At 42.6% G+C, this 23,088-nt stretch overlaps 2 protein-coding genes across 2 annotated transcripts; both read right to left on the bottom strand.

Moving 5' to 3' along the window:
* Positions 1-316: 316 nt before the first annotated feature.
* On the bottom strand, positions 317-5,225 carry LOC105043032 (GTP-binding nuclear protein Ran1B). Its single transcript, XM_010920471.4, has 8 exons — positions 5,087-5,225; positions 4,907-4,976; positions 4,073-4,129; positions 3,867-3,984; positions 1,195-1,284; positions 919-1,098; positions 754-831; positions 317-566 (listed from the first exon to the last, which is right to left on the bottom strand). The coding sequence occupies exons 1-8, from the start codon at positions 5,087-5,089 to the stop codon at positions 497-499; spliced, it is 666 nt and encodes a 221-aa protein (XP_010918773.1). The 5' UTR covers positions 5,090-5,225; the 3' UTR covers positions 317-496.
* A 9,352-nt stretch (positions 5,226-14,577) lies between these two features.
* Positions 14,578-18,782, bottom strand: LOC105042950 (BIIDXI-like protein At5g11420). Its single transcript, XM_010920367.4, has 3 exons — positions 18,624-18,782; positions 15,528-16,025; positions 14,578-15,379 (listed from the first exon to the last, which is right to left on the bottom strand). Exons 1-3 carry the CDS (start codon positions 18,694-18,696, stop codon positions 14,838-14,840), a joined length of 1,113 nt encoding a protein of 370 aa, XP_010918669.1. The 5' UTR covers positions 18,697-18,782; the 3' UTR covers positions 14,578-14,837.
* Positions 18,783-23,088: the final 4,306 nt, after the last annotated feature.

The raw sequence follows: 23,088 nt of genomic DNA, 5'->3' as shown, positions 1-23,088 counted from the left end.
AAAAAAAATATCTCCCAAGATGCTGTGTATGGTTGAACATCGTTTATCTTAAAATAAATGACCGCAAATACCCATACACATATGTTAAAAAAAATTAAATATATATAAACATATATAAACTCCAAAGATATTTGGATAAGTTGAACAATTATTATAAAACGAACGACATGGAATCTAACCATGCACAACACTCTATGGTACTTTTTAAATACCACAGAGAATCCTGTTCCTTCAACTGCTACTCGATGCCTAATATTCAAAAAAATCTTCACCTTCATGTGCACATGTATAACCATCCACCAAACTAAACAAAAGATACACCACAAGATTAGTCATACAGTATATATATCAAGAATTCATACTTTTAGGCTGGTAAAAACCGACATGGTTCAAAGACGAGCTACAAGTTTAAGGATGCATAACCCCCTCACAACAGAACCCTCTATAAAGACTTATGAAACCTCACTGTACTGAATATATTACGAAAATTATGATTTTAATCAAAAGCATCATCATCATCGTCAGGAAGAGGCTGAGCAGCAGCTGCAGCGAGGTCCGCCTCATGCCTGTGAAATTAGAGAGAACCAGGGTTAAAATTTTGCAAACTTGCACAGGAAGCAAAGAAGTATGTTACACTAATTTTTTTTGTCTGAATATTGGGTTATCCCAACTTTAGCAGAAGCTTCCACTGGTTTGCATGTTAAGCCCAAACTGAATGGTATGATGAGACATGACTCTGGGTAGAGCACTTACTGTTGCTGAGCAGCCAGGTCAATCTGCACCTCAGGAGGAGCAAGAGCAGGTGATTCAACAAAGTGGAGATTCGGATCCCTGGCAATGTAATCGACATGTTAATTCCATCCTGTACAGGTTTTCTACATCATGCCTAAAACAACGGGATCTCTCAAATCTCATTACCCTGCGAGCTTTCTAGCAAGATAGAGAAAAGGCTTCTCGAAATTGTAATTGCTCTTTGCTGAAATCTCATAATACTGCAGGTTCTTCTTCCTGTGAAATGTAACTTGCTTTGCTTTAACCTGCCTGTTCTTCACATCAACCTTGTTACCACACAATACAATTGGAATATTCTCGCAGACCCTGGTTTAGTATAATTCATATAAATCAGGCATCTAGAATAGTGATAGCAAGGACAAGTTCTGTATATTTAGTTCCATATGTATTTCAAGCACAAACCTGCATAGATCCCGGTGCCATGTTGGAACATTCTTGTATGTTAACCGGGCGGTGACATCAAACATGATAATAGCACACTGACCATGGATACTGTAAATAAAAGACAGCAAGACTGATCAGAATAGGTCACAGAGTGCTGATCTCCCAAATACAGAATAATAATCTTTTTGAAAAAAAAAAAAAAAGCTTTTTCCACAAGCATTTAATGCCTTTGACTCTAATTTCATATGGGCCCTCCAAGCTTCACTACTTAAAAATAATAATAATAAAAATTTGAATAAAACCCACTTATTCAGCATTGCTCCAAAATAACATTTTTTTCCCACCTGAATAAAGTCGGTTAAAAGGTGAAAGGGGGAATTCGGTAAAGGGCTAAAGCAGACAGACACTTCTTTACTCACTCATTCCTCTTCACCAGGATAAAACTATTCGTAATTTCTCTTAGTCGAACAGCCTGAACAAATCTATGCTGGAACTACACAGGACCTAAATGACTAATGTTGGTAACTAGAATCACCAAAGAAATGACTATTGTGTCCAGAAAGCATATGCAGAATAACTTTGCTAGAACAAATATTTCATGAACTAGATGGAAATTTATTATTCTAACAAGCTATTACAAAAACAAACAATCAAGCAACTCCTGTCACATAGAATATAATAACCACAAGGAAAAGAGTGCCTGTTATTAGTAATATAACAATTTCTCCACATGACTTGGCCCACCTATCATATGCCATTCAAAACTAGACCCAACGTAATAAGGTCTACAATAAAGAAGCTGATGAGCTAGCTGATGGGAATTCATATCTCAGATTCTCGAAGAAGAGTAGGCCAAACAAGTGTTCTATTTATTTTTCATCTAATTCCCATTGACCAACAATTTTAACAGATCAGTACCATCAAGGAATACCATCATGCTCCAGATAATATAACTGCATCAAGAGGAGAGCATGTAATTCCGGCAAACTGTCAACTATATCACATTCCTAAAATGAAACAACTTCTAGCACATTCTTCTTAATCAAAAATCAAGATGACATGAAAATCTCATCTTAACTTTAAAAGAGTTTCAACATTCAGCATTCAGATTGGTATGCTCTGTTTGCATGAAAATGTGCATTCCGTTGCAAAACTATTGTTAGATCAAAATACATAAAGTGCAAGACTCAGCTAATTCAACAATGAAACTTATATCATCGCAGCTTCAGGCACATACATAAAAACAAATGACTGAACGGATTTTTACAAGGTACACAGCAGTTCCTGACATTGTCAATGAATGTATAAAGGTCATATTTTGTAAGGAGTTGATAAAATGCATTTCCTATTGAAAAACACTACTATTCTCTCACAGATACTCAAGAACCATAAGATTTCATCATAAGGCTAGGGAAATAGGAAAAGAATAGGGAAAAGAATTTGAATACCAATAAGAACTCTCAACCCTCAAACCATCCACTGGAAACCCACCTATAAAATTGCATGAAATTGAACTAACACCACATGTACAACAACACATGATGACAACCTAATAAAACTGTCTCCATTATGCACATTCAAACATAGCAATCATATGAATTAACATGGTGAGAAACTAAAAGTACAGACGAATTACAAAAAAACTCTACCAATACTGGATGCTGTGTCATTTGTTCGAAATAACTGAAATAACATAACAATTGCAGATACTTGATTAAAAGATAAAAATTGAAGAACATTTTATGAAGAAACAATAAACTGAGAAATGACAATGATAAAGAGCAATGTAGGAGTATGTGCAATAAATGGAGAAAAAAAAAATAACAACAACAACAATTTGCTAATTCATGAAGATCAAAATGAATATTGTGTATGCGCACTGAAACAGGGAATCAGCCATCAGTTCAGAGCAATGTTGCTATATGCAGTTAAATACCTATATTGATGGTAATGTGGAAGCATAAGCAAACAAACTTCAGAAAGCAAGAGTAAGTATAATGCATTTGATATGGCGAACAAAAGAAGACAATGTTGAAAGATATTTGTAATGTTAACATGTGAAAGGCCTGGAAGTGCAGTTATATGGCTTCAGAGGAAGTGCCTACAATTATGCAGAAGCTTCTTCCTGAACTCAGAAAGTGTTCATATTATACACAGAATAGGACAAAATTTTATCCATTAACATGATATAGAGAAAAAATGAACATAAATGCCAAACAATACTTAAAAGCATTTTGATACATTTTATATTGTAAAAGAAGTCCAATATGTTGTATGCTGGGAAGCCTGACCTGCCATCCTGTTCTACATTGATTTTTACCTGCCATGTTAGCAGGCAAATTTTTGATGCAAATAATTATGCAGTCAATCTCACTAGAAAGACCTAGGAAGCATCAAATGAAACATGCGAAACCAATTTGGCCTTCAACAACAAAAAAAAAAAAAAAAAAAAAAAAAAAAAAAAAAAAAACTATGAACCTGAGAACTACACTGCCTACCAACGGCAAAGTTTACTCTGCACACCTAATACTGCCAATGCTTGCATATCCTATGAGCAATTCGACATCTGACATTATGGTCTTGAAATGAGAATTTGCAATCAAGCATCCACAAGCCCAACTTCAAATAACTTATAGCAAAAAATAAAAATAAAAAAGAAAAATAAAAACAAGATAATATTTCACACTTACTAGTATCCATCCCTGAGACCACCAAACTTCTCTTGACCAGCTGTATCCCAGCAATAAAATCGGATCTTTCCACAATTTGTGAAGAAATCCAAAGGATGAACTTCAACACCGATAGTGGCTACAGGAGATGATTGAAGCGGAAACTCACAAAAATAATTATGGGGAAAATGGAAGATATGGTGCAAGAGAATAGAGAAGATACTTACGCTCATATTTCTTTTCGAATTCGCCAGTAAGATGCCTCTTCACAAATGTAGTTTTACCTGCATGATTATAAAGCAAAACGTGTTGAACGTCATGAACGCGCACATGAGACAAAACCACTACATATGCATGTAAGTATTAACAGAACTATTGGAACTAAAGAATCTGGCTGCTTATTCTGCTTAATGGAAATATAATTGCAAGCGGAAAAAAAATGGATAGACAACTTTTAATGTGAAGGAGCGATAAACAAATAAGGCTATTACCAAGAAAGAATACTCCCTGAGAGTTTTAAATATTAATCAATAATCACAGAGTCATTATAGTGGTAGCAGTTATAGATAGGCCTACGGCCATTATTCTAATTTCAGAAGAAAAATTTGTTGGAAACCCATAAGTAAATAGACAAAGGAACAAGATTTGGGAAACAAAGTGCATAAACAAGATTTTAAAAAAAAATCCACGCGAAGAAGAGATACTAATATATACTGATAGACAAGATCAGAAGAACCAAAAACTGAAACATCGAATGTCATATAACTTATCGGAACTCAAAAAAATTGGATTTTGAATTCATGGCAGCAAACAACCAACCGACAAAAGCTAGAGAAGCATAACGAATTACTTGCCAAAAAAAAAAAAAGGAAAATCCCAGGCCCGCAGGATATCGATATGACACAAAAGGAACAGAACAAGAAAGATTTAAATCCACGAAGTAATCAAAAGAAAATCTCATCAAAGCCAAAGCTTCGGAGCCGCGATCCCGTCACAAATGTCCAATCTTTAACGCACAATAGAGTTAATAGCAAAGTACAGAAACGAGAGGAGATGATCACCAGTTCCTCCATCGCCGACGATGACGAGCTTAAAGCTCGGATATTCGACCGTTTGCTGATTCGGCAGTGCCTTCGATCAATGGCGTCGAAATCAATTAGAGAAATCGAAGAGAAAGATCCAAAACCCTAAACCGATACCTTTAATCGAATGCAAGAAAAGAAACGGAAGCGAAAGCCTACCATTAGATCTCTTCGCAGGAAAGCGAGCGAGACAGACGATGAGAGCGGAGAGATGGCGGTGGGGACGCTCGTGGGAGAGATTCACGTACTTATCTAGAGTGAGAACCCTAGTGTCTAGAAGGTTTTATTTCTATTTTTGAGATTTTGTTTGCAGTTTTCATAGATTTTTTTTTTCTTTTTTGGCTTTGGAAGAACGCGAGTGTCTCGGCCGTAGGATTTGATCAATGAGAGCTTCTTAACAGACACGTGGATTGCACTCCCCGAACCCAGTTAATTTCTAATCAACCCACACAGGGAAAGGAGGTTGGCAACATGCGCTGTCATCTGGGCCAGAGGCCCAGAACCATGGGGCCAAGTTTACAACTGGATGGATTTGCTGCAGATGAGGAAATACTGGAACGGATAGCCTACTTGCAATGTTTAGCAGACCTAAATATGGAACGGATAGTCTACTTGATTCTACTTTATTTCAATTAACATGATTCATTTATACAAAAAAAAAGGTTATATTAAAAAACGAGCATGATCTATGTGCCAATGTCAATGCATGAACTAGGATTTTCGTATGGTAGGAGCAAAATAAAGGGATTGCGTAATTGTATGGGTCAAGCTACTGTTTTCATGCATGTTCCTATCTCATGTATGTCTAGCATGGAAACAGGTCCACTAGTTATCTTCAATCGAAAGATTAGTGGGCCTTGAAAGAGTGCATATGATAGAACAATTTTTTGGTAATTTAGCTATTCTTAGTTGAGAAATTATCGAAAAACAAACGAGGATATTGCATGCTAAAACAAGGTTGAGCACTACTCATAAATATGCTGGGAGGCATGAAAGTGCCAACATGACAAAACATGTGTCCTTGAAAGTCTCTTCTCATCCAGTATGCTCTATAATGAAAGATGTCAAATGTTGATTGTGTCACCATATACGTTAGACGAGGAATCAGTTTTTCTCTTCGTTGCCAATCCTCACTCATCGGATATTTAAAGCTCCAACAAAATTATGATATCCGTGTTAGGATTGATATTTTATAACTTGTTATAGCCCAAGCCCAAGCCCATGACATCAAGATCCAAGCCCACAAAAACAAAATAATAATAATAATAATAGAGAGAAAAATCGAAAAAAAGACTTCCGATAGGAGTCTTCTTCTCCGGCGAGACCCAAGCAAATTGGAAGTCTTAGGACCTCTCGAAGTCCTAGAACCCTCTATAAGAAGACCTCCCCTCTCCTTAGAAATCGACCATCGGCCCCTTTCCTCTCTCTTTCTTCCTGTTTTTCTCGATCGGAGCCGCGGACACCATCTTGATTCTCGCCGTGATTGCTCGCCGGTGGGGTCACCGGAGACCGAGGTTCGGAGAAAGATTTTCGAGATTCCTAAAATTTCTAGTTTGGATTTTCTTTAGAGGTAAGTAGTGTTTACTTTGTTGAATTTATCTGGTAAATTATAAAATTTTGAATTAAATAAATTTATGCATGCTTGTAATTGAAATTATTTATTAAAATAATTGTTGAAATTATTTATGATTAAAGTTAATTGTAGAAAATTATTTATGATTGAAGTTATTTGTTGAATAATTATTATGATGATATATGATCTCAAAGAATGATATGATTGATTTGACTCGAATATCATTTATTTATATTATTTTTGAAAATAATATATAAATTGAAAGACAATATAAAATTGACAACCTGACTGTATTGAGGACCCCGTCAATGGGGGCATATACGTTGGCAATTGACTGTCCTGAGGGTTTATGTCGCCAGTGAGACCAGCGACATGTCGCCAGAGAGACCAGCGACAAACCGCCAGCGAGACCAGTGGTTCCAAAGGACTTGGCTGCCAGATGATTCGCAGCCCACCGCAAGCAGATACGCGGTATTATAACCTTGCCACAGGGATAATGTGGTCATAGTCATGGTTGGTAAGAAGAACTTAAGAAATTAATGAATTTAAGATGAAAAGCATAATTTGAAATTATGATGAATTGACTTTTATATATGATTGATAGTATGATTATGATTTCATAAAATTACATATTGATTTTGTTATATCAGTAAATCGATATGTATAGAAATATTTGCCTGATTTATTCAGTTAAAGGTATACACTGTTTATTGGGCTGTTTAGCTCATGATGAGTTTTATGTTTTTCTTACAGATCCAAAAAATTAGCGTGATGTGAGATTTCGGTTGGGAGAGCGATTAGAGATGGAGTTAGCTCATTGATTTATAATTTTCTCAGAATTGATTTAAGACTTTTAGTTTTGTTTTTAGTGTTGACTTTGTCAGACAGTTATTTTCTTTTGAACACTGAGTTTTGATTTGTTATTTGAACTAAGGTTTGATTATTAAATATTGAAAAATTTATTTAACTTTGTGTGAAGATATCATGATGAGATGCCTTGCATGCTTATGGGAAAAGTATTCTATGAGTATGCGGCGGTTGCCATGACCCTCGACTTCAAATCTCGGGTCGGGGGCGTGACAATTAATATGATATCAGAGCATAAGTAGATAGATAGAGACATGTAGAATAGAGTGAGCGAGTGATAGGTAGACATTAGGAAATTGAAAGGTTAGTTATGATGATTATGAGCTGACCTGTCTCAAGCAAAGTTTATAACCTTATTAAGGATAAGTTATTATCTCAATTTATCATAGGTCAAAATGCCTCCACGACGAACGAAAAATACTCAAGGAGCAGTAGGAGGGACATCAAATCCACTTGGCGATAATACTCCCCAATTAAACAGCGGCATAACTCAGCAGGAGGGAATCTTTGATCCTACCGAAAATACTCCGACAGTACAGGAGGAGCCGAACATGACTCAACTAATGCAAACTCTGATCGGAGTAGTTCAAACACAGCAACAGTTACTTCAACAACAACATGCACAGCCACATCAGCATTTTTCACCGATACTTGGACATGGAGAACATCCGATGCAGAGAAACAACATCGTCGAATTTAAGAAGCTAGCCCCTCCAGCCTTCAAAGGGACCATCGAGCCACTGGAAGCAGATAACTGGATTATGGAAATGGAGAAGGCCTTCACCATGCAAGAATGCCACGATGAAGAGAAGATCCGCTATACAGCATATCTGTTACAAGGCGAGGCATACAACTGATGGTGTATACTGAAATAAAAATATGAGCACGATAGGATACCACTTACTTGGGAGAGTTTTCGAGGTGAATTCTTTGACAAGTACTTCCCCCGAAGTGTCAGAATACAGAAGGAGCAGAAGTTCATTCATCTGAAACAGGAAAACAGATCCGTTGCAGAATATGAAGCTAAATTCACGGAGTTAGCCAAGTTTGTTCCAAGATTAGTTGAGATTGAGCAAGACAGAGTACACAAATTTGAAATGGGACTGAAGACAGAAATCAGAAAATAAGTTGTACCTTATGGGCTAACTACCTATGTCGCAGTTGTGAATAAAGCTCTAATAATTGAGAGAGAAGTTAATGAAGCTCATGCGGAGCGAGAACGGAATCAGAAGAAGAGAAATAGGTTTAGTGGAACTCAAGGGCGAAATCAGAACAATAAGGGTCCAGCAAAGAAGCCAGCAATTGATAAGAATCGTGAGAATGAGGCAGCTAGATGTTCGAGATGCGGCTGAAGAGAGCATGAGTCTTCTAATTGCCCATGGAATACTGGTTCTTGTTTTAGATGTGGACAGAAAGGATACAAGATTACCGATTGCCCCTAGATGGATGAAAATAGACCCACACAAACAAAGGACAGAGGTCAAAGGCCGAAAACTCAAGGAAGAATCTATGCACTCACACAACAAGATGCTCAGGCCTCCAATGCGGTGGTGACAGGTATCATTCCTATATCTGGTATTCATGCTTCAGTTTTGTTTGATTCTAGTGCTAGACACTCCTTTATATCCACTGCTTTTATTAGACAACATGATATAGGTTGTGAACTCATGAAAACCAAATTATATGTTGAGACACCAGTAGGTGGTATTTTGAGTATCGAAAGTGTGTGCAAGTCATGTAGTATCAGAATAGGAGAAAGAGAATTACCGACAGATTTGGTGGTCCTGGATATGCATGATTTCGATGTCATTCTAGGAATGGATTGGCTGGCTACTTATCATGCCTCTGTGGATTGTCATGGAAAGAGAGTGAACTTTCACATACCGGGAGAATTAACTTTTAGTTTTGATGGAAGTACAGGAACCACCCCTCCACGTATTATTTCATTTGTGCAAGCTAGACAGATGATAAGAAAGGGATGTAGAGGTTACCTAGTATCAATAAAGAATAAAGAATATGATGAATTGAAGTTACAGGATATTCCTATTGTAAATGAATTTTCGGATGTATTCATTGATGATTTAGTCGGACTACCACCAGATAGAGAAATTGAATTTACCATTGAGTTGGCACCCAATACCAGTCCGATTTCTAAAGCTCCTTACAGAATGGCTCCTATGGAGTTAAAGAAATTAAAAGATCAATTACAGGATTTATTGGATAAAAATTTTATAAGGCCTAGTGTATCTCCTTGGGGAGCTCCAGTCTTATTTGTGAAGAAGAAAGATGGTAGTATGAGACTTTGTATCGACTATAGAGAGTTGAATAGGAGTACTATCAGAAATAAGTATCCTCTACCTCGAATCGATGATTTGTTTGATCAGCTGCAAGGTGCACAAGTCTTTTCTAAAATTGATCTTCGGTCAGGATATCATCAGTTAAAAATTAAAACAGAAGACATACCAAAGACTGCATTTAGAACTCGCTATGGACATTATGAATTTCTAGTGATGCCTTTTGGATTAACCAATGCCCCAGCAGCCTTTATGGATTTAATGAACAGAATATTCAGATCCTATCTTGATAAGTTTGTTGTCGTATTTATTGACGATATCTTGATATATTCAAGAAGCAAATTGGAGCATGAAGAACATTTACAGTGTGTACTACAAATATTGAGGAAAGAAAAGCTCTATGCCAAATTTAAGAAGTATGAATTTTGGCTGGACAAAATAGTCTTTTTAGGACACATCGTATCTAAAGATGGAATTTCTGTAGATCCAACAAAAGTAGAAGCAGTGATACAGTGAAACAGACCTACAAATATCTTCGAGATTCGAAGCTTTCTGGGAATGGCAGGATATTACAGACGATTTGTAGAAGGATTCTCCCGCATAGCTGCACCCTTGACTCGTCTTACTCAAAAAGGGGTTAAATTCGAGTGGACCTAAGATCGTGAACAGAGTTTCTAAGAATTAAAATAACGATTAGTTTCAGCCCCTATCCTTACTATACCAGCAGGAGATGAAGGTTTCACAATATATAGTGATGCATCTAAAAAGGGACTCGGCTGTGTATTGATGTAACATGGTAAGGTAGTAGCCTATGCCTCAAGACAATTGAAACCATATGAATAAAATTTTTCGACACATGATTTGGAATTAGCTGCAGTGATTTTTGCCCTAAAAATTTGGAGACATCACTTATACGGTGCGCAGTGTGAAGTGTTTACTGATCATAAGAGTTTGAAGTACATTTTTACGCAGAAAGAATTAAACATGAGACAGAGAAGGTGGTTAGAACTGTTGAAGGATTATGATTTAACAATCTATTATCATCCGGGAAAAGCTAATGTCGTTGCTGATGCCTTTAGTAGAAAATCTGTGGAAAATTTGGCAGTTTTAATTACACATCAAAGTCAATTATTGGAGGATATAAGAAAACTGGAATTAGACATCCGAATATATGACTCAACAGTACGATTAGCCAACATGAGGGTTCAGCCAACACTCATTGAAAGAATTACAGTTGCCCAGAATGATGATCCACAACTAATGAAAATAAAGAATTCAGTGGAAACTGGTGTTCAATCTGAATTCAAGATACATGAAGATGGTTCGTTGAGGTTCGAAAACAAGATTTGCGTACCCAATAATTCAGTACTCAAGCATGAAATACTTCAAGAGGCACATCAGACCGGTTATACAGTTCACCCGGGAGGTACTAAGATGTATAGAGACTTAAAGAAAATATATTGGTGGAATAATATAAAGAGAGAGATCGCTCAATTTGTGGCCCAATGTTTGGTGTGTCAACAAGTTAAAGCTGAACATCAGAGACCTGCGGGACTACTTCAACCTCTTGATATTCCAGTATGGAAGTGGGAACATATCACTATGGATTTTGTAACTGGACTATCGAAGACTCCCAGTAAAAATGATGCAGCCTGGGTGATTGTGGACCGATTGACAAAGTCTGCACACTTTCTACCAATTAGAGTTGGATTTACTTTGGAAAGACTAGCAAAATTGTATATGAAAGAAATTGTAAGGCTACATAGAATTTCAGTGACCATCGTATCGGATCGAGATACCAGATTTGTGTCACAATTTTGGAAGAGCTTACACAAGGCATTAGGAACAAAATTAAACTTCAGTACAGCTTTTCATCCACAGACTGATGGTTAGTCAGAGAGAACTATTCAGATCTTAGAAGATATGTTGAGAACCTGTATTTTGGATATGAAAAGTACATGGGATGAGCATCTACCTTTGATTGAGTTCGCTTACAATAATAGTTATCAGGCTAGCATTGGTATGGCACCTTATGAAGCTTTATATGGTAGAAGATGTCGATCACCAATTCACTGGGATGATGTTGGTGAGCGGAGAATATTGGGTCCCGAACTTGTTCAACAAGCAGTCGAGAAGATTCAATTAATTAAAGAACGACTTCGGACAGCACAAAGCAGACAGAAAAGTTATGCAGACAACAGGAGATGGAAATTAGAATTTCAAGTTGGTGACCACGTATTTCTCAAAGTATCTCCTTCAAAAGGAATCTCAAGATTTGACATTCGTGGCAAATTGAATCCTAGATATGTGGGTCCGTTTGAGATTTTAGAAAGGATTGGTGAGGTGGCTTATCGACTTGCCTTACCCCCTTCACTTGCAGGAGTACATAATATTTTTCATGTTTCTATGTTAAAGAAATATTTACCAGACCCAAGTCACATCGTGAAACTTGAACCAGTACAAGCCAGATAAGATCTATCATATGAAGAATATCCAATACGGATCGTGGACCGTAAAGAACAGGTGCTGAGATGTCGCAACATTCCTTATGTCAAGGTACAGTGGAGTCGACATTCAGAAAGAGAAGCTACTTGGGAGCTAGAGGAAGAAATGAAGCAAAAATATCCTCAGCTCTTCGAGACTACATGTATGAAAAATTTCGAGGACGAAATTTTTTTTTAGGGGTGAAGAATGTTATAGCCCAAGCCTAAGCCCATGACATCAAGATCCAAGCTCACAAAAAAAAAAATAGAGAAGAAAATCGGGAAGAAGACTCCCGATAGGAGTCTTCTTCTCCGGTGAGACCCAAGCAAATTGGGAGTCCTAGGACCTCTCGAAGTCCTAGAACCCTCTACAAGAAGACCTCCCCTCTCCTTAGAAATCGACCATCGGCCCTTTTCCTCTCTCTTTCTCCCTGTTTTTTTTGATCGGAGCCGCAGACACCGTCTTGATTCTCACCATGATTGCTCGCCGGTGGGGTCACCGGAGACCGAGGTTCAGAGAAGGATTTTCGAGATTCCTAGAATTTCTAGTTTGGATTTTCTTTTGAGGTAAGTAGTGTTTACTTTATTGAATTTATCTGGTAAATTATAAAATTTTGAATTAAATAAATTTATGCATGCTTGTGATTGAAATTATTTATTGAAATAATTGTTGAAATTATTTATGATTAAAGTTAATTGTAGAAAATTATTTATGATTGAAGTTATTTGTTGAATAATTATTATGATGATATATGATCTCAAAGAATGATATGATTGATTTGACTCGAATATCATTTATTTATATTATTTTTGAAAATAATATATAAATTGGAAGACAATATGAAATTGACAACCTGACTGTGTTGAGGACCCCGCCAATGGGGGCATATACGTTGGCAATTGACTGTCTTGAGGGTTTATGTCGCTAGTGAGACCAGCGACATGTCGCCAGAGAGACCAGCGACAAACCGCCAGCGAGATCAGCGGTTCCAAAGGACTTGGCTGCCAGATGATTCGCAGCCCACCGCAAGTAGATACGCGGTATTATGACCATGCCACAGGGATAATGTGGTCATAGTCATGGTTGGTAAGAAGAACTTAAGAAATTGATGAATTTAAGATGAAAAGCATAATTTAAAATTATGATGAATTGACTTTTATATATGATTGATAGTATGATTATGATTTCATGAAATTACATATTGATTTTGTTATATCAGTAAATCGATATGTATAGAAATATTTGTCTGATTTATTCAGTTAAAGATATACACTGCTTACTGGGCTGTTTAGCTCATGATGAGTTTTATGTTTTTCTTACAGATCCAGAAAATTAGCGTGATGCGGGATTTCGGTTGGGAGAGCGATTAGAGATGGAGTTAGCTCATTGATTTAGGATTTTCTCAGAATTGATTCAAGACTTTTAGTTTTGTTTTTAGTGTTGACTTTGTCAGACAGTTATTTTCTTTTGAATACTGAGTTTTGATTTGTTATTTGAACTAAGGTTTGATTATTAAATATTGAAAAATTTATTTAACTTTGTGTGAAGATATCATGATGAGATGCCTTGCATGCTGCTTATGGAAAAAATATTTTATGAGTATGCGGCGGTTGCCATGATCTTCGACTTCAAATCTCGGATCGGGAGCGTGACATAACTAGTATCTAACATATGCAATGCATGTGAGAGAAGCAATAATCATGATGACTGATCAAGAAGAAACGTAAGTATAGTCTTATCTTGGTGTACACATTTTGTTTCAACAAGGAATACTGATTTTAACGTTGATAGAGTATTCATAGGCCATTTTATAAGATGTCCAACATGAACTTTGCTGTGGACGGAAGGTCAAGGTAGTGATTAATGGTAGTTTGTATTATATTGGTAGGAATGTGTCTCCATAGGCAAGCTTAATTTCTATCCCTATCACTTGTTTCTGCATTAATCTTTTTAATTTCTAGATTTAAATTTATTCTACCTAATACAATACTATATGGGTTAGGTTCAGACTCTTTCCATAAAAAAAAAAATTTTTTTTCTAGTTTAAATTGTTTCCTACTATAAGAGCTAGACCAGCATGGACGAAAAAGATTTGCTCGTGAGCCCAATTTTATATTATCTGGACAGTGCTGTCTAGTCAGTCGCATTGGAGGTAGCGGATATATTCGGTCCAGCTCCAATTTATTTATATTTTAATAAAAAACTAGAGGAATAGGGGCAAATGTAAACTCCGAATAGATGGACCTGGTTCCTGATAACTGCCGGCACTTCGGCTTTAGCCTTGAAAAAGGTTATGATAAATTATTTTATTCGTGAGGTTATCATTCTTTATCTTTGTTTATAGGTTGTAACTGAAAGTTTATATGCAACTGGATGATTAAGGTGAAGAATCTATCATCCGGCTGGTGGTCACCTAAAAATGTATGCTAGTGTAGCACCAAAATATATACCGTTTTTATACCTCAGTCCAATCGGGTACATATAATGAAACACCACATCCCCTGAACTTACTTTGATTCCATTCGGCTGGCTACATCAAACGCATGGAGATATATAATACGTTATGCGTGTTTCTTATAGAAAAGAGAGACGGAGACAGAAGGCGACCAGGGAGGAGATCATTCAATTCGATGCCATCACCGCCTCACTGAGCCGGCTATCCTTCCGCTCTAGCATTCGTCGGTCCTCACGCTCACAGGAGGCGGAGGCGGCGCGAGGGGTTCCGGACGCTGAGCAGCGTGACGTCATCGACAACCGGGCCGCAGAGGGAACCGTCGGTCCGGGTATTGTAGTAGGTGCTGAGGAAGACGACCCGGGTGCGCTCGGCCACGGCGGTGAACCGTAGAACGGCCCGCTTGAAGCCGCCGGTCCCTTTTGAGTCGTAGGGGACCTTAACGGTGGAGCGGGCCGCGAAGGCCTCGACCACCATGGGCCCAGTGCAGGCGTTGCCGGCGTCGCCCACCAAGAAGGAGAGGGTGTAGACCCGGCCGACGACGGTGCGGGCGACCTGGGCGAGAGCGCTCTCCTTGCCGCCAACCAGCTCGACGGCGCGCTTGCCCTGGGGGACCTTGAAGTGGGCGGAGTCAATGTAGTTGACGGCCTTGAGGGACTCCACCATCCAGCCGGGGAGAGGAGAGTGGTCGTCCTCGATGTTGGGCGGGACCAGCGCCCCCCACGTCGTGTTGGGCAGGATGTAGGGCCCTTCCTCGAAGTCGGCGTTCTTCAACAGGTTTTCTGTTATTGTTAATTAGGATTACCGAAGCAAAATTGAGAGCTGGGTCGGGACATCAGGCCAATTTGGGGAGAAAATTAAAAAAAGAAAAAAAGAAGAGTAATGCAGGCATCCATCAATTATATACATATTGATATTTGGAGCACTTACTGTTTGTGAGCCTAGGAGGATAGAGAGTCTTGATGGCGACAGAGTCGATGAGAGGGCCGCAGGCCGGGTCCTCTTCGACGCCCGGATTATGGATCACCAACTCAACTTGGGCGAACAAGGCTTTGAAGGCCCAGGCGTAGCAGTCCCACCCACTGCTGCTGTACATGGTCTGCATGGGGAGCACGCCGGAGTCCGGGGTGACCGACACGTTGAGCCTTTCCTCCTGGGCACAGGTGCGGGCGGCGCAGAAGGTGATGGAGTAGTACATGCCTTTTGTTACCTTGAGATTTTGCTTTACGGATGCCTCGTTGCCGAGGCGTACCGCGTAGACTCCCTCGGGGACAGGCAGCAGCATGTCACCCTGCTTGTGCCCGGACTCGATGTACTCCACCACGCCGGAAATCTCCCACTCCGGGATCGCATAGCGGCTTGTCACCTGAGTTCCGTTTAGCTGGGACCGGCTGGGTCCTTTCTCAAAGTTCCCATTCGGTAGCAGGCCTGCAGGACGTGCAATTGAAATGAGTTTGTAATTAAGGAGAGTAGCATACGTAATAATGACTAAGCCAGTTTGTTGTACAGGCCACTTTGTATAAAACCCAGAATCAGAGCCCTTAAACCTTAAATCAGGCCACTTTGTATCAAACCCGTAATTAGACCTGTCATTTCTCAGACGGTAATCAGATCTGCCCGTTTAAAATGGGCTTCGACATAATTTTCAGCCCGGTATGTTGGACCCGACCTAAAAAATCAAGCCCAATACTAAAAACAAGCCGGACTCGGCTTTTTAACGACCCAGCCCAAACTCATAATCAACTAAACCCTAGGTCTTGATCCCAATCCCTCTTCTACTCGTCTCCTTGGCGTACTCATCTCCTTCCCGACGTCCGTGCCTCCTTCTTGTCAGCGTCGGCGGGATCACATTCACCTCCTCGTCGACGTCCGGCGTAAGGTCCTCTTTGCTGCTTGCTCGCATCGACCAATCCTCCCCACCACCTCCTCGCATTGTCCCAACCCCCCCATCTCGCCTCCTTCCTAGTGTCTCCGCCTCCTAGGCCCTCATCTTTCAGCCCTCCTCCTCGACCCTCGCCTCCTTTTTGTTGCCTTGCCGCGTCCTCCATGCCGTCCCGCTGCCACCTCCTCGCATACTCCCTAGGCCCCTGCTTCCTCTCTGAGTCCTCCCCATCTCTTGACTTTCTCACCTCCTCCCCACCACCCGTCGCCTTCAACAGCGGTCGAAGGAAAACATAAAAAAAAAAAAAAAAAACCCTCCAATCAAATGATGCCCGCATCCAGCCTGAAAGTCCGAAGTTTGATATGTTGAGTCTGAAAAGGAGGCCCAGAAATTGGACCAGATGAGGCTCGAGTCTAAAAAATTACTGGATTGAGTCCAACCCACACGATAAGCAGATCTTGTGGCAATGCAGTCAGCAAAATGCGGTCGCTCAGGCTCGACCAAACATAAAAAGTGCTGATTGCTCAAGCTACCAGCCAACCCATGCATGCCAATCTATGCCCACCTACAACCATTGGGACAGCTACGCATTTGTATCATTCATGTTTTTGAGGTTGAATAGTACCTTGCTAAGATCTGAGTCGAAATATATTCACAAAAATATATTTAAGAAGAGAGTAGCATCACTATGTCACCTAAGAAGCATGCGTGTCCCCACAAACGAACGATTTGATAATCTGTTGCACTGTAGTCCTATTCCAAAATCCGATTGGCGTCATCCCCATTTGGTAGTTACCTCATGACACCATGTCATCAAAAATGCAATTAGACGGACCTCTATCTGCCCGAAAGGAAACCTATGCTTCCATCAGGTACCAGCCCTAGATCCAAAGCCTCAAGACAGCTAGCATAATCTAGTAGACCTGAGAATTAATTAGGGGTGACCGCTTCATGTGCACGCTATATGAAATCCACTTAATTACCGGTTATATTTTAAATTTCCCCAGCACATGGAGCCCGCGAAGTACAGCTCGCTAATCCACAGATCCAATTAACTAATTGAACTATCCGATCCGGGCAACTTCCTCGAAAAGCAGATTAAATGGGCTTTATATACGAGGGTCCAGACTGTCAGAATCATCAGTTGTGTGATTTGATCGAGGTCAATAAAGTATAGCTCATATGCCACGGACAAGTTCTCACTGCAACATGCCAAGATTCGTGCTCATAAATTTTCACACAACAACCGTCTTCAAACCAAAAATCTACAGCCCTGCCATATGGAAATTTTTCAGAAGCACTGCAGTGACTAGTAATTGCGCTCCAGTTGAGAGGATACCGTGCATCAAGAGTAGTCCCTATGAATTCGACAAATTAAACCAAATAGACGATAGCAAGACAAGAGGCTAGAACAGGCCGACACGAGAATAATTTTTATCTACATCTTAGAACGAAACAGAACGATAAATGGAAGGGCATTTCCGGGAGTCCAAACAGCATGGGACTGACACTGGGACTGTGTTTAAACTATTGCCACCCACGTGGGCATGTTGCAGGACGAACCGAATCTGCACCCTTTTGGTGCTCCATTTTTTTTCAAATACGATTCAAACACAGCACGTCCCCAAGAAAATTTTGCACTCCAACCGGAAGGCCGATTTGAATTTGCTTGCCTCGTTTTAAAATTTTGACAAGTAATGCACAAAAACGTCTAAAAATTTGAAGCAACTATTACTGGTCTAGTGCAACAGATTTAATGGAAAACGAGGACTGATGGCGATGGAAGTTTAAGGATCGTTTAAAAACCACGCGGAAACGTGGCGGTTCTTCGAGATATATATATATATATATATATATATATATATATATATATATATATATATATATATATATATATATATATATATATATATAGGTAGCATTGCAGATCAAAGAGAAAACTTAAAGGTGATTTGGTAATCTGGACTTCTGGAGTGAATCTCCAATACAGAGAAATTTACCTAACCTGCCACCTAAAAAGCCAAAAATAAGCTGGAACCTATCAGCGATTAGAGAGACCCCAGGTGAGACCGAAAAGGTCATCGAGGAACAGAAGTTAACCGCGATAATAATACCAAAAGAAAACAGAGCTCCGGAAATCTTACCGTCGGTGATGGCAGCGACGCTCTGAGCGGCTGCGCACAATAGCAAAACCAGCGCAGTATAACACGACATCATGGTTCTGTACGGTACACTCACTATGCAGACGGAGGGAACGAGAAAGGGGGAGAGAGAGAGATCCGCCGATGGATGGGTTTGGGAGTTTGGGAGGGCTTATAACGATGGGATCCCACGAAAGTACCCTCGGATTTCCTTGTAATCACGAAAATGCCAACACGTCCAGAAAGAGCTCTCTGGCGAGTCCACGTGTCCGCCAGTCCAGTTTAGACGCCGAGAATGCGGCGGTTTCTCGTAGCGTCTCGATAAGGCGTCTCGATATTTTGGATTCGGCGCGACCACCCCCCGCCGTTTGGCTTCACGCCTCTGCCTCCGCCAGCCGAGGGAACACGAACAGCCCCGATATTACGTGCACCGCCCCGGGTCGCTGTTACACGCCAACCATCCGGTGGAGGGGTAGTCTCGTCATGCGGACAAGTGAGGGAACGAAAAGATGGCCGACCCGGTCTGGTGAGTTAACCCAACCATCGGGAGAAGGAGTGCTAAGCTTGCTCATCTTCTTCATTTGATGTTGAGACTAAAGCGCCCTTAGTCGGCAGGTACTGGAATACAGTGCTAATCACATGCTTTGAATTAACAGTGCATTTTACCAAAAATAAAATAAATAATTAATAAATAGTGCATCATGGTAGTTAGAGCAAGGTTCCAGGAAGGAGGACCAAGTCCCTTCCTGAAAGAGACAAAGCACGAGCATGCTTTTTTTTAAAAATATATATAATATGAATTTTGATCTCAATAACCTGTAAAGGGATAGGAGAAATCTCGACATGGTTATTTGTTATGGACATGAATCTGCACGGCCCGAAAGATTGTATGTAGCTTTCCTCGAAATAGCCAGGGTTCCACCGACAAGAAAAGAAGAAGGACAGCGGAAATGAGAAATCTCATCGCGACTATTTCATACTACAGACACGAGTCCATTTACTGTGTAGAATTTTAATCAAAGTCCACTTAGGTACAATATAATAATTCAGATTTCTTAAAATAGTTGGAGTTACATGTGCAGCCTGTCAAAACACTTTGTCCACGCTGCCAATAAACTAGATAAAAACTTCAGTGATTATTTGAGTGGCATTTCTTTGCTTCCCTTATAATCAAAAAAAGCAAGAGGCCTTCACTGATTATATTTTATGTGTTTTATTTAATCTACAGAAATATATATTTGTATGTACATTTCATCAGCGAGTGGATCTTGGATTTTGTAATTAGTAAAAACTTTATCAGTTGTGTTGCGGCCAATCGCCTCGTCGCCCGATCGCCGGGAAGCGTGCACCTGCAAAAGGAAGTTCGCACCGACCGGAGGCGGCTCCGGCGGGGACCCTCCGACGGTCAAGTCAGAGAGGTGACTGGGCAACAGTGAAATGCAGACAGAGAGCTCTGAGAAAGAGAGAGAGGGAGAGAGAGAGGAGCGAGCCTGCGTATGTGGGAGAGACGGGCGGATCGATCCTGTGCACTGTTGCCTTCCCCGGTATATATAGTGGAGCACGGTATGGCGCCGTCATTAATGGCGCGGACAAGTGAGGAACTGTCAACTCACTGTAGACTGTCAGAGCCGCCGTGGAAATGTCATGTCGCCGTGTGGCCGTCTAGTCACCAGGGTTGACCTCGCTCTCGGCGGGACAATGCCCCTGGAGAACTGTGCCGCATGTCCGTGTCAGAGCTGACAAGGTCTGGCGGCCGTACGGCGATGGGAGGAGACGGCCGACCCTTGGTCGGTGGCCAGCAGAGTGGCGTCGGGTTCCTCCGTCAGTCGGCGAGTTTCATGTGAGTCGGCCTCTGGGTCTGGTCGGTCGGGAAGGATACGCCCGACATACCTCCAGTCGGCGATTGGGCCATTGAAAAGAAGTCGGTAGCGTCCGTTAGTCGGTCACCCCCGGCTTTCAGTCGGAGACGGTCGGTCGGGCCGCCGACCGGTCGGGCCCTCCGATAGTCGGTCGGTCGGTCGGTGGGTTTCCCCCAACAGTTGCCCCCCTCCACTCCTAAGTCGGGTGATGAGCTGGCGACTAGGAGTGGATTTGTCGTGCGCGAGGATCCGACCGTACCGCCGATTGATACGGTGTCCGGCGCCCTGTACATATCGAGAGGTTTACTGGCGCCCGACATCCAGTCGGCGCCAGGCGTCTCGTCCCATCAGCATCAGGTGTCGGTCGGCGCCGGACGTCCGCCGTGCCGGATGTCCCGCTGGTGTCAGCGATAAAACTGGTGCCAGGTGTCATGTCCCATCGGGAAGTGGAACCGTCGAGTCCCATCGGGAAGTGGAACCGTCGTGTCCCATCGGGAAGTGGAACCGTCGTGTCCCATCGCGACACGTGGCGCGTGGCCATCGGTTCGCGTTCGGTGGAGCGGATGGAGGCGACGTGGCGCAATCTGAAGGGGGGTGCGTCGAACCGTCGGACCGTTTGACGGCCCTGATGACGCCACGCGGCGAAATCCGGGGAGTCTTTGCTGTGCGTGCCTTCATCTCGACCGTTGGGGAGCACTATATATACAAAGTTACCCCCACATGGTTTTTTACCCCTCTCATTTTTACAGTCGAGACTCTGCCCGCTTGAGCCTCCGCTCCAGGTACTTCTCCGCTCTGTCTCCCCTTTGCGACTCTTTCCTTCCAAGGGCTAGAGTAGCCTTCCTCTTTCTTTTTCCTTTCTTCCTTGCCATTTCTTTGAGCTCATGGCTAGGACGTCCCCACGAGGTAGTCGGTCGGGAGAGCCGACCGAAGACACTCGGTCGTCCTCGGAGGTGGAGGCTTCTTCACTTTCGGGGCTGAACGTCGATCGGCTCCGGGAGCAGTACTGCGTCCCGGAGCAGATTCGGCTGTTCGCCCCTGGCGTCGATGGTCGGGTTAACAGCCCGCCCGAGGGTCAGGTGGCCTTCTATCTGGAGGATCTCCGGGCCGGCCTTCGATTCCCGATTCCGGAGTTCGTCCGGAACGTTCTGGACTATTACGGGTTATGCCCGGCACAACTTGCGCCGAACTCGGTTCGGCTGATAGTCAGCTTCGCCCTCCTGTGTCGGCTTTTGCCGACCGAACCTCGGATCTCTCTTTTCCGAGTCTTCTTTGTCCTCCGCCCTCACCCTAAAGCCCGAGGGTGGTGGTATTTCATTCCTCGGAAAGGGCTCTCTTTCATTACTGGTCTTCCAACATCCATTCACGGATGGAAGAACCAGTTCTTCTTCTCGTCGTCTTCTGCCCCTTGGGGGTTTCCAGTCCGTTGGGGGAACCCCCGAACCGATCCAAATGAGAACAGTCGGGTGGAGGTCGACGATCGGGAGGACTTCCATCGGCTAAAGGATATCTCGGTGTCGAAGCAGAGCGAGCTCGTCACCGAGCAGGCCTTGTACGACGCCGGCCTTAGCCCGGTCCCCCGTTTAGGTCGGTCTGCATTCTCCCGACGTCTTCATTTTCTTTTCTGTCTTCTTCTTTAGCTCTAACCTTTCGTCGTCTTTTTCAGATATGCCGCCGAGGACGCGACTGTCGGCAGCCGACATACGTCAGCACGCCGTGAGGAAGAGGCCGGCGGCCGGTGCCGGACCGTCACAGCCTCCCAAGAGGCCCCGCGTGGTTCCGTCGAGCGAGCCACCCAGGTCGGAGGCGGAGCCGGTGATTGCACTGTCGGTGCCGACAGTGCTTGTTGATGTCCCGCCCGAGGGACCGTCAGTCGGGGTTGCTGCTTCGCCCGACCGTCGAGCGGCCGACTCTGCCGGGGGCACGCCGACCGCCCAGCAGATTCCGGAGGTTCGGGAGGAAGTCCGCGAACCGGGGCTGCCGACGCATGCCACCGCCGCGCCGTCTGCCGAGACTCGGTCGGGCTCAAGCTTGCCGTCTATCTCCGACGTCAGGGCCTGGACGGCAAGCCGAGGTAAGGCCCCAATAGCGTCGGGTGACGAAGGTCGATCGGCGGGTGGGTCGGCCGACTTTCCGCTTCCCGAGGGTGCGTCGGGCCTGGCCAACCACGACTTGGCCAGGAGACTATGCCAAGCACTCCTCCTTCCTGCCGACATCGAAGCGATGAAGAACCAGCATGTCTCCGACATGCTGTCGTCCTTCTATCCGATGATGATCCGGGTAAGCTCCCTTTCCCTCTGCTTTTAATCGTAGCATCGCAAGTCCGGCTTACTAACAGTCGGCTCTTTTTTTTTGTGCAGCTGGTCTTCAACATATCCGAGCTGGAGGCCGGATATCGGAAGTTTGGGGACATGTGCGCGGCCTGGAGAGATAAGGTCGCGGGCCTCGAAGCCGAGAAGGCCATCCTTCTCGACCAATTTCAACAGTCGGTCGACCGGGAGAACCGACTCGAGGGGGAGGTCTCCCGATTTTCGGAGGAGATCTCCGGACTCAAGGAGGCCAAGGCGTCGCTGGAGTCGGAGCTCAAATCGGCGAAGGATGACGCGGCC

This window comes from Elaeis guineensis, chromosome 2 (genome assembly GCF_000442705.2).
Source record: "Elaeis guineensis isolate ETL-2024a chromosome 2, EG11, whole genome shotgun sequence".
Lineage (NCBI taxonomy): Eukaryota > Viridiplantae > Streptophyta > Magnoliopsida > Arecales > Arecaceae > Elaeis > Elaeis guineensis.
The sequence above is the reverse complement of the archived record's forward strand: the minus strand, read 5'-3'. Positions and strand labels throughout refer to the sequence as shown.

Excerpts from the sequence above, each read along its gene's own strand:
- LOC105042950 (XM_010920367.4), bottom strand. The coding sequence starts at position 18,696 with ATGATGTCGTGTTATACTGCGCTGGTTTTGCTATTGTGCGCAGCCGCT. Across the intron at positions 16,026-18,623 it reads CGTCGCTGCCATCACCGACG|GCCTGCTACCGAATGGGAAC; the intron begins GTAAGATTTCCG and ends CACGTCCTGCAG. Across the intron at positions 15,380-15,527 it reads TCCTCCTAGGCTCACAAACA|AAAACCTGTTGAAGAACGCC; the intron begins GTAAGTGCTCCA and ends TAACAATAACAG.
- LOC105043032 (XM_010920471.4), bottom strand. Across the intron at positions 3,985-4,072 it reads ATTCGAAAAGAAATATGAGC|CCACTATCGGTGTTGAAGTT; the intron begins GTAAGTATCTTC and ends CATCTCCTGTAG. Across the intron at positions 1,099-1,194 it reads TGGCACCGGGATCTATGCAG|GGTCTGCGAGAATATTCCAA; the intron begins GTTTGTGCTTGA and ends ATACTAAACCAG.